Consider the following 12,042-nt stretch of genomic DNA (forward strand, 5'->3'; position numbering starts at 1 on the left):
GCCGAGTCCCTCGGTATAATCGCTCGCGACGAGACTCGTTGAACCGCGGAAAAAGCACGTCCGGAGACGCCGAGGGCGGCCGAATCACTCGTTATTCCCGAGTCGCTGACGGAATACGGACGTGCACCCCGGGACGCGCATAAATTTTACGATTGGTCGGTTGCGTAATTCATGCAGCCCGCTAAAAGGTAAACAGCGGGTGCGTTTCGAGCGAGTTAATAACTTGCCGCGGCGCGAAATTAAATGTACGAGTGCGGCTGGAACGGCATACATGTTTTGTACTTTGTATGTTTAGTTTTTTTTTTTTAAGTATACGAGTCAATTTGCACAGGGTTAATAATCGTGATAAGGTCAATGCTCTACTTGCAATCGTGCCCTGATTTCTGCTAGCCCTTGCGTTTCTTCAATTGTTATAAGTACAATAATTTTTACATTTAATTTAAGTTGAAAGAACAAGAAGATAAGAAACAAGAAAAAAAACGTTTTGTATTTTTAATATCTATTGTAGTAAACGTCTATATAAATAGCATAAATGGCTTGGTTGATCCAGCATCATTTCATAAATAATTGTTGAAACCTTTCGTGACTAGCTGTAAGATATTTTCTTTCTCTGCATTTCAGTGTTTAATTTATTCTAGGAGCTGTGCCCTATTTTCAAGGATACACTTTGTCTATCTTAATGACCGTCGCCACGTACGTAGTTTAAATAATTGATAAGCAAGGGCAAGGGGCTCGTATCGGGCTTCTAATAAATACACAGATCCCAGCAACACGTGTCCCTTCACGCGTCATGTTCCCAGGTAGAAACACGGATACGTTGAATTTATATGGGCTACCGATCACAAGTTAGATCTCAGTGCACGTACATCGTTTGTAGTGTTCAACACGGTGGCCCGTGTTGTACTAACCCGCAAACTACACTTTTCTGGTTTTCGAGGTAACGCGTTCTATTGATTATATACAACCTAATTTCCATTATACGTACCGACAGGGGGACACCGTTATTCGGTTAACAGAATATACCTTCCTAATATTATTTCATATTTAACATTATCTTCATTTTTGAACAGCTCGTTTACCAAATTATTTAACTTTACGATACAAATAGCAGTGAAATTAATAAAATATTGTACCCTCTTTTCTAAGATTCCTTTTAAATAAATTCAAACGAATATTGTCGAATGTATGATTTTATCCAACGTATTAAATGCATAAAATAGTATATGAGAAAGAATATGAAAGAATATTTTTGTGATTCGATAATGGAAGTCGCTGGTAAACGGTAAAAACTAAAAACTAAATGAAAAGAAATAGTAATAATCGTTATTGAAAAACACGAAGTACAATGCGTTTGAGTTCGTGTATTGAATGTACCCAGATAAGGGTTGCGCAAAGTCGTTGAAATCATCAATGAGTATGTTCATACGATTAACATAATTAAATTTACCGTACAACGCGCGGCATACTAAAAAGAGACTTGCGAATAGCTATTAGCACACCACCACCTGTACAAAGTTTGCCAACTTCATTGCTTCTGTCAAGTCTGCATACATTGAATCTATGTAAATCCAGTTCGGTGCTGGGAATACAGTTGCACGCCCAGTTTCGACAAGAATAATGTCATAATTCATTCCTGAAGAAGAAGCGGCACATTTCGGGTCGAATAATTTTGTTTTCGAACCGCGCATACTTTTGCAATAAACTAAAAGATTCGCGACCCCTGTGCCAGTGAGTATTTGTAGCGCAGATTTATAATTTTCACAAGATTAATAACTATGCACGAGCAACATACAAACGACTAGGTACACGGTAACCGTACAAAAATGTTAAGGCCAAATGTTAATCAACGACAATATTCCTTTGACGCAACGTTCAAAACGTATATTATATTATTACCATACGCGTACGATATGATGTACATGAACGTTCGTACTACTCAAAGGATTAATTAGCTTTGTCTCCTAGTTGACAAATTAATACGGAAAACCAGGATTGAACGTATGTAACAGAGGTATACGTCGGAAACGTTTAAATTTTCAAAATCTGTTTCCACGCCGATAACAACTTGTACCTTTATTAAAAATGGATTTGAGAAACAAAAATACCTTTGTCCAGCTTGTTACGAATCGTATAATTTAGACATTTTATTTATATTACACAAAAATAAGTCGAAACGTAAAGTGTAGAAGAGTAAATCAATATTGAAGATTCGTAGAGTATCCTATACTTTTACGACTTTTCTTCTTACTATTCTCGAGCCTTTAAGGCGCGTTATCGTTACTACTATAAGCCCATTTTAGGTTTTGCTACCAGTTTAGAGGCACTTTGTACACAACAATTGATGTAAGAGCCGTTTAAAGGCGGTAAAGTTAGGTGATTCGATCTGTATAGATCCGAAGGGTGCTCAGAACTTTCGAACGCCAACTATCAAAGGGCAATCTTAGTTCTATGATCAAGTCGTTGATACGTCTCGACAGTCTTCGACGTTACTACAAATATTGTAGACTTCGTCCCAGTCCTGTGGATCGGGATCCTGAAGATCGGGGCAGAGAAAATGCCGGATATTTCGGGGACCGACCAACCCTTCCTGTTGGCGAGCACAGTCCGCCAACCAGAGTCCAACCGCTGTAACGCGATCCCTCGATACCGTTGGACCGATTCCCGACACATGAAAAACCGTCTCCAGTCGACCTTCCTCCACCTCGTTTTTCATTCTATCGAGAAACTCATCGACGGGGTCTGGAGGCGGGGGCGTCGGCTCGCGAGGGGATTCACGGACCGGCTCGAGGCACTCGCAAATGCCATGAAGAATGTCCTCTAGCCCGACGGGTTCGTAATCGTCCACTTCCTCGAACGACGTTTCTTTCTCGTCCTCCTCCGCGGCGAAGTCCGAGGAAGAGCCGCCGTAGATATTGCTATCGAAGTCGTCCGGATGGAAGTCGGGAAAGTAATCCTGATCGACGTCCAGACGATCGAGACCTTGATCGGGCGATCCTTCGAGCTGCCGTCCGTCCGTGAGCTGTTACGGAAATATTTAGCGCCGCGTCGCGAGAGCACGATTAATTTCTTCCGATCCTCCGCGGGGGTAAACAATTCGAAAAATAATTCGGCGATCGAACGCGTCGAACGAACGACGAGCAAATAAACGCCAAACTCGTTTCCGGCTGGGAAATTAAAGGGTTCTCGCGGACGGTTTTTCCGCGAAAATTAGATATTCGATCGGTGTTGTGTATTTTCCGCCGCCGCCCGGGGAATAATTAAGCAGCGTAACTTGCGTCGAAAGGGCAGCATTTTTCATCCCGACGGGTCGCACCGAATATTTCATCTTTCGGTTATTTACGAACCTCGCTATTCGGTTCGTGTTCCCGATGATCCATCGGGTGAATCGTGACCCCCTCCAGAGAAACTGTCTGCTCCTGATGCATTTCATCAATTTCAGACCGTCTCGCGTCGGCATGGTAATCCTTCAGGGTCTGGAGGTTGTCGGAAGATCGACTTTCGCTCGGAGCCGGCTCGCAAACATCCATGTGTGTGTCTTCTTCCTGAACGAGGGGTTCGATTGAAAATTACGCGTTTACCCCGGTGACAGAAGCAGCCCGAAAACGGGTATTAATTGCCAGACAACGATAAATCGTGTCCCTCCCTCGCTCCCGTCGAAACGAACGGGTTCGATCAATTCGGACAGAGTTGACCCAACGATCGTCCCGCTGAAACGCGCCGCGCAATCGTAACACGGCGTTCTGTAAATTTCACGCCAAACACGGTTCTCGCAGTTACTGGCCGATTTTCGAGGATTGAAACAGCGCGTTCGAGTAATTTCCCGGCAAAGCCGTTTCGATTCCATTTGCATCGGTGCGTTATTAACAAAATTATATTTGACTATCGTCGAGAGAGGCAAAGGGAGCGAGAGAGCGTTCGCGTTCGCAACCTTTCCCATTTAATCGCGAACGGCCCGAAAAATGACTCGCTTCCACGAATAAGCTGCTGACGCAGTCGATAATCTCTCGGTGTGTGGTCCGTGATATAGCATCAGCCAAAAGTTAGTATTAACTCGACAAATGCCGAATTTACTCCGGTTCTTCTCGAGAGAAACCTTTCTATTTCCATTTCAAATGGCCTTTCATATCGTGGCGAGGAAACTAAATGAAGTCAACGCTCTTTAGTCGATTTATTTTTACAAACGCGGTAACAGTTATACGTATATTGCACACCGTGGCTCCAAGACGAACGATAAAATGGTAAAAATCGCTGTTATAAAATGTGTTACATTCAAATTTCAAAAACATTATAATCCTCCATTTTTATTGAAAAAAAACAAAACACGAAAAGCAAGGACAAAGGGTTCTAAAACATGGACGCTTTACTCGGATCAACAAAATGGATATTATCTACTCCCAAGTTATCTTCATTAGCGAGAAAGTTACTATAATTAGATTTTCTAAACGTCTTTTGACAAATCAAGTCAGTAATCACGTAAATCTTCAAAAGACGGTACAATATTTAGTCTAAAGGTTAACCCACCTAACCTCGAACCATCCTAGACGAGAATTCGAGCGGTTAAAAACTTTCGGTCGCCATTATACGTTTACGACACTTTCATGTTACCTTCGAGCGTGAAACACACGCTGAGAAAGTTTGTACGGAAACCTGTGCGACATCCTGTATTCTCTCTAAACTGAACGGACCACCGTCGAAAGAATCTGTCGACATTTTCGAGATTTTGTGAGAAACGGGTTTACCTCTTCCGCGGTGGTTGCGGTGGGTACACGATACAATCTGGAGTCGAACGTGCTGGAGGACTCATCGGAAGCGGAAATCGGCCCGCAGGGACGAAAAAGCTCTTCCGCGTCCTCTGACTGGCACACGGTGGGAGGAACAACGCCGCTACAGTCAAGCTCCGCCAAATACCCGTACAAACGGAGGAAGATGGGCAAAGGTATCATCGCCGATCCGCCTTCTGGCTCTTCCGTCAGCAATTCGCACACGTATATCGCCGTTTCGAGCAGATTCTGCGCGGCACAAAGAGCGCGTTGGTCAATTCGCCGCGAAATCGTAGACTCGGCAACAATGGCGGATGATTAATTTAATTCGAACGTGGTAAAGACTATTCCATTGTATTAAATGGTATTAAAGTCCATGAATTCAATACGCACCCGCCGCAGGAACATTCCGCCAATTATAGATCTTTGAATCGGTAACCAGAGCGCGCGAACAATTCGCTGGCCAAAATGTTCCACCGACCGATGAAAAAATATAAAAAAAATAATCGATTAACGATCCCGGGAATATTTTGTTCCGTTTCGGGGCCGTTGTAAATCCGGTTGTACGGAAATTTGTGCCCGAGAATGTACACAATGGACGAGCCGTTTTCATCCGTTACACGGCAATCTCGACGAATCCTTTCTCCCTAGCGGGATCAACTTTTTATAGATCAACTGGCGGGACAGTGTTTTAACACGTTCGCTGTTCGCTGGCCCACATGTGGGTCAGGGCAATTTTGACTCGAAAGTCCGCTCAACGAGGATCGAATATCGCCGGTAACCGGTAATCCGAAAGATTTTTTTTAATTGAAAAACGTACGAGGCTCGCGCAAAGAGGGCGAGCAAAGAGACAACGACCGTAGTTAAAAAAAAAATTACGGCGTAAAATCGTCTGAATCCCGAATACTTGCACAGAATGTCGAGAGATAAACAAGAAATAATTTTGTTTCGAAGAATAAAATAAAATTCACGCGGCAAAACGATCCTACGGCCGGAGTTGTTCCGACCGCGACGAACAGTTTTTACATACCGAAAGAAAACGTCCTAGTTCATCGCCGATTATGTTAATGCCACCGCACGATAAGAAGAAACAGTTCTTCATCAATCACGCTCCGCGATGGCCCCGTAGCGCCAGTACGGAATCGATTAACGACTCGTCTAAAAATATCGTTCGTGCAGGCAGGATGAAGATCACGCGCGAATGATGCACGAGAGAGAAAGAGAGCCTAGAAGCTCGCTCTATTTTAGGTATTTCATGAGAGAATGTCGTGAGCGGGTTTCTATTTTCAGCCCCAGACGACTTACCTTGCCCAAGAATCCGCAAGCGATCGCGAGGAATTTGTAAAAGTGACACTCTCTCTCGGGTAAAAATTTGCCTACGAGGAGGATCTGGTAGAGGGTGGACTCGGAAAGAGCGATGCCTTGCCATGTCTCTAGCAGGGTGCTTAGGCAGATTTTCTCCACGGGGCCAAACATATTCAAAAGGGTCCTCAGGTAACCGGGCGTGATACCTGACGGGTGGCTGAACGGTGGATACTCCAATCTTTCCTAAGAAAATACCGAACGTGGTCACTGTTCACGGTCAGCCTTCGATTATTTCCATACGGTTAGGTCACGGACGCTGAAGTAGCCGCCTCGATAAAATAATCGACGGTATTAAGGGAGTATTCTAGTCTAGAGTCTCATCTTGTTGATCCTTTTAGGGATTTTTTTACAAAAAGAAGTATACGTTTCTTAATTTCAACATTTTGCGTACATATTGATATTTATGTTTCATGAATATTCACAATTTTTTTCAAGCTATAATAATAAAAATTGACTGAATGATACGTCACTGAAGTTCCTTTAAAAATAAAATCGGATCCATTACCTAACCCTCTGAGGAGGGTTCATTTGATATTTTCTTATAGATTTCTTTTATCATTATTGAGCATTTGATACCTCGTGTGAAGCTTATTTCTACCGTGCAAACTTGCAAACTAATCAGTGTAAATTGTAGCTTAAAATTGTTCAAGAAGTTAAGGATATATAAATAATCTATATTTGGAAAGGTACGGCTGGATTTTTTGGAGTTGTCCTATTAGCGTCAGATGTTATCCGATTTGAAAGCTTATCTTTAAACTACATTTGACGTAGATTCTATTTCTTACCATCGTATAAAAATATTCCAGGGTTCATTTACCTACGTATCCTCTTACTGTTACATTTCCCTTCATACAGAAATACGAGCCCTTCCGACCTACTCTACATTTGAAAGCACCACCAAGATTTTATATCTTCAAATCGTCATTTAACTTTTCCTACTATTTTAGCAACTTTCATAAATTCATTACAGTCTCCGCAAACTTGATATTTATTACTGTAACGACTTCGACCGTGATTTCAGTTATATTCAACAAATGTTTGAATAATTTTTCAATTCGAACATAAGAAATAAATTATAATTAAATGGAGTGCTTTCAAGAAAACTATTCTAGCAGATTCTGCCTCAAACAGAGTAATTGGAAATAGTCTTCTATATGTATAATCTTTAAATTAAACTCAGCAGTAAGAATGATCTCTCTAACTGCCATTAAAAAAGAAAATATTGAAGTTTAATTAAAGACCGGTAAAAGAAATACTGTAAGGGACGAGCAATTACCTTCCAACAAAAGTCAACTCTTAAATTATAAATTTAAGAAGAATCTTTGCTTTCAAGTATAAAACACCCGTTACGCATAAATTTTTAACGATTCCTTACAAGCAAACGAATGAAAGTTTTCATTCAATGTTAATTACCTTCTGAAATAGTACTAAATCCTAGTCGAAGACTTAATAATACATACCAAGGTTGCGAAAATTACAGTGAATTTTCATAATTTCTCACACTTGCATGAAAATCCTAGTTATTACTTTGAGTTTATGTTTGCAGCTGTGCCTCAGCTTTAAATACATTATTCTGCTACGACGCGTGTACTTTTTTCTCGTATTCGTAACGAATAAAAATGAAAATAACAAAAATAATAATAAGAAAAACAATTTTTTCTATGAAAAGAAACACTGAACCACGCGGGGTCATAATCCGAACGGTGGATTCTCTGGACGTCTCTGAAATGAATATTTCTTTCTTTTTTTTCTTGTGTAGGTTAACGCCCGCTTATTCAACATCGTTCGTTTGAGGGTGGTACAAATCCTGATGTAGAAGCGCAAATAGCGTATAAAAATTATCGCAGCAATATCTCGGTGTAATCCGGCGCGCATTGGATCAGGTCACGGACGACGGTTATTGTTTCGTAGGTCTCGTAGACGGGAAAACCCGGGGAGTGCGACTAGAAAAATAGAAGAATCCGATAGTTCAAGGTTTGAATCTCCTGGCTCCATTCTATTCGCGTTCGGTCACGGACGACGTTCATAATATATCGAGATGCAACCAAGGAAAAACTCTGCGCGAAGGCGACACGAGACAACGGTCGAGACTGGATTAAATCACAGCGATCGGACTTGATTAACCGATTTAATTGTTCCCCCGGCTATTTTGGCCAATTAACCGCACCGCCGCGGGCGAATCTTTCGAGTGATTTCGACCAGGGAAACGAAGATTACGGTAGAACCTCTAACGTATACAGGGTGTTCGACCAACCCTGGGAAAAATTTTAATGGGGGATTCTAGAGGCCAAAATAAGACGAAAATCAAGAATACTAATTTATTGATGGAGGCATTGTTACAAAGTTATTAACGTTTAAAGTTCCGCCAGTACTGAATTTTTTTCTCGAAAATGCGTAGGATTTCGGGGGTTCGTCTATTCACCAAAAATGATTGTAATTGACCCCCACAGCTAACAATATTTTTTTCAGAACGATTTAAAATTTTTTTTTTCCGTCGAAAAATTTCACACCTTGTCGAATTTTTTTCTAGAAAGTGGGTAGGATTTCGGGGGTATGTCTATTCACCAAAAATGATTGTAATTGACCCCCACAGCTAACAATATTTTTTTCAGAACGATTTGAAATTTTTTTTTTCTGTCGAAAAATTTCACACCTTCTCGAATTTTTTTCTATAAAGTGGGTAGGATTTCAGGGGTATGTCTATTCACCAAAAATGATTGTAATTAACCCCCACAGTTAACAATATTTTTTTCAGAACGATTTGAAACTTTTTTTTTCGCCGAAAAATTTAGGCACCCACCCGATTCTTTTCTCGAAAGTGTATTCTTGATTTTCGTCTTATTTTGGCCTCTAGAATCCCCCATTAAAGTTTTTCCCAAGGGTGACCGAACACCCTGTATATTAATAGAAAGATAAGACTGTTCGGATAAGAGAATTATAGGATACCAGGACACTCAGCTTTCTAAGATTGGCCAATCCAGAAATAAATGAGAGGTCAGGAATAATTTATGTTCCTTCTTAGCGTTGCTCGGTGCAAGGCTAGTAAATAAACCTTTATTTCTTATTCGACTTCCAGCCATGGTTGCTCTAGCCTTCTTCAAGACTTTAATATCTATTTGTCGAATATATGAGTTCGTACACTATAATGGTGATCCACTATACACTATGTAGATGGAAAGAAACTTGTGTTTCTAATGAATTCTTTCCATTTATTTTCAGTCCCAAATATTATTTGTTATACTGTGCTACTTCTATTTACAAACGTAGTTTTTTTTTTAATATTAACGAGCTAGTTGCAAGGTCTTAATTTAGAGTTTTAACAGACGAGTTACGAATAAATAAAATATATAAATCCGTAGAAGAGCAGAGTCGAAGAAAATGGTGAAAACTGGTTAGGTTTATTTACTTTGACCGGCGGAAGTTCGTCTTTCGCGAGGGCTCGAAAGTAGGCGCACGTCCATCGCAGAAGATCGTACGGTTGCGTGCGAATGGCGGCTTTCGCGTAGAGTTTCAAAATATGCGGGAACGTCGGCGGAATCTTTATCTGCTCGGCGCAGTAAATGTCGGACATTTTTTTGACGTTGGACGAGAAAGTTCGAAACGAGCGACGATCGCGACGCGAGTCGTTACTGTCATAGTTCGCTTCAACCCGTGGTAGGAATTTCAAGCGAGGTTGCTTTGATGTTTGAGGAGAAAGGCCCGTTTTGTCTCTCCGAGCGCCGGATTGAATCGTTTTCGACTGTAGGCAGCAGCCCTTTGAGACGCGTGTTTAGAGGGACTTCTCTGTTTTCCGTCTTGACGCCGGAAGTGTATCTCAATTACGCAAAAATTTACTTTCTCGGGGGCAGTAAATGGACCGTATACAGCTACTTCCTAGAAACCCAAGAGTTTCGGCCGAAAGCGTTATTTATCGCGTTCCTTTGACTCCGTTTACTCGGAACGATTTCGCTGCTTCGTCTCGACCGTTGCCTTTTTCTTAAGTCGGATAGACGAACCGGGACATCAACCAGAAGCGTATTTATTATTTACTCGATCGTTAAAAAAATACTTCGGGCAGATGAAGCTACCGGATGAACAAATATTGGTTTACGAGTCGATCCAACCGGGAAACGGATATTTATCTTTTAGACACTTACATTTTCGACGTTTCCGCAGTACCGAGCGTCGCCGGGCACACGGTCCTGTCGATTTTCAATCTCGAACGGAAACTACTTTTTCGGAGTAAACTCTATTTATTTTGATGGATGGACATAGGGGAAACTGAGGTTAAAAGTAAAGGTGTTAAATAAGTTACAGTCTACGTAACGAGGTCAAGGAACAACTTTTCGAACATTCTTGGAATTTATGAATATTCTTAATCAAAATACGCGTTGTTTGCATTTTGAAACATTGAGATCGTCCAATCCGTTCGGGAGTTATGATTTTTTAAAGATACGCATGAAATTTCGGGGAACCATTTCTGGCCACGCATTATATTTTCGATAATGAATTTTTTTCTCGAAAGTGGGTAGAATTCCGGGGGTATGTCTATCCGCCAAAAATGATTGTAATTGATCCCCGCAGCCGAACATAATTTTTCCAGACCGATTTGAAATTTTTTAATTTCGTCGAAAAATTTCTTATTTTTAAATCTTAAGAGTTTGTTTCCTACTTTCCCAAAAATTCTAAGCATTTATTTCAGCGGACCTCGACGCGACATTTTCTACAGAGAGCATATTCTCAAATTCCCATTGGATTTTTGCGTTGTTCGTGTTCGAATGTAGTGAGTTAAAAAATACAGCCGCGTTAACCGAAACGTCACCGTCACACATGTAGGCGTGTCCACGCGTTAAACGTAACAGAATTACGAAAATGTGAAGAATTAAAGTCGCGGAAAACATGGCAGACAGTCGACGTCCATCTCGTTCGCTATTTCACGCGAATTCTACCCTCGGTTTGCTTCGCAATCTCACCGCCGCGCCGGTATATTCCAAAGACGGAGTGTCTTATTGTGCTCGGGAATCCTTCAATTCTGAAGTCTTTTGTGTTTCCGTCACAACGTCCCGAGGCCTCCCCTTGTTACTCTTCAAAAGCCGTGGAACTCGTATCAAAGGGAATATCGTGGTGAAAAACTGAGGAAATCAACGGCGAAACAGTCGCAACCCTCGAGGCGCGTCAAACTGCAACCTTTTCTCTCCGTTATTAGTCCATGATCGTGACCGTGTCACCGTCTATCGGTATTCAACAATCCTTTCCGCTGCAATTTGATGAATTTGCAACGATGACAATTGTCGTACGATATCACTTTTCGAGAAAGGGTCAGTCAATATCGCCAAACGTACCGAGTGACTGTATTGTCTCGTTATAAGTCGTCGTTTCCGTTTCGTTATAAGCAATCTGATTCATCCCCTCCACTGATTTCGATTGTAATACAATATTTCGAAAAAGAAGAGAGTCAATGTTTTCTCTTGACACGGATGAAACTCGCAACGATTCTATTCTCCACCACTGGATTCTTCAAATATTTTAAATACCATATAAATATTAATTATAATACTAATATACCTCATCAATTCATTTGCTAAATTTAAGTCTCAGATTGTCGCTTATATATTCCTTCGAAACGTTAGCTACGTCTTTTCACTTCGCCATATTTCTACTCATCGAACGAATTCTCGGCTTCTTCGCGTTCGTTCATAAATTCAGCAACGTCTTTCGTTCGAGCGAGAAAAAACATTGGCTCGGTCTTCTTTTCTGAAACGCGAGAGCCGTCCAAATCTCGAGCGAATTTTATGGTTTGCCACGTCGCCGCGGCAACTACGAAGAGGGGGATAGAGGGAGTGCTTACAGCGAGACAATACTGTATTAATAAAGTGCGATCGAACGGTACCGGGTTCGATGATTAAATTACCATCGAAATGTACGCGCCGTCGACTCG

The 12,042-nt window shown here is 41.4% G+C and overlaps 2 protein-coding genes across 5 annotated transcripts in view; both read right to left on the bottom strand.

The window, feature by feature from the left end:
- The window catches only part of Dtn (transmembrane protein 132C dtn), a 114,853-nt gene that overhangs the window by 58,063 nt on the left and 44,748 nt on the right, over positions 1-12,042 (bottom strand). The window lies entirely within an intron of this gene.
- The window catches only part of LOC143347146 (uncharacterized), a 35,904-nt gene continuing 26,094 nt past the window's right edge, over positions 2,233-12,042 (bottom strand). The window contains exons 2-6 of the mRNA XM_076776075.1: positions 9,532-9,864; positions 6,066-6,308; positions 4,740-5,009; positions 3,345-3,542; positions 2,233-3,019 (exon numbers count right to left, since the gene is read on the bottom strand). Of these exons, the coding sequence (XP_076632190.1) occupies positions 2,453-3,019; positions 3,345-3,542; positions 4,740-5,009; positions 6,066-6,308; positions 9,532-9,864 (1,611 nt within the window). The 3' untranslated portion in view covers positions 2,233-2,452. The remainder of the gene's footprint in view (positions 3,020-3,344; positions 3,543-4,739; positions 5,010-6,065; positions 6,309-9,531; positions 9,865-12,042) is intronic.

The sequence above is a fragment of the Colletes latitarsis genome, chromosome 10 (assembly GCF_051014445.1).
Source record: "Colletes latitarsis isolate SP2378_abdomen chromosome 10, iyColLati1, whole genome shotgun sequence".
Lineage (NCBI taxonomy): Eukaryota > Metazoa > Arthropoda > Insecta > Hymenoptera > Colletidae > Colletes > Colletes latitarsis.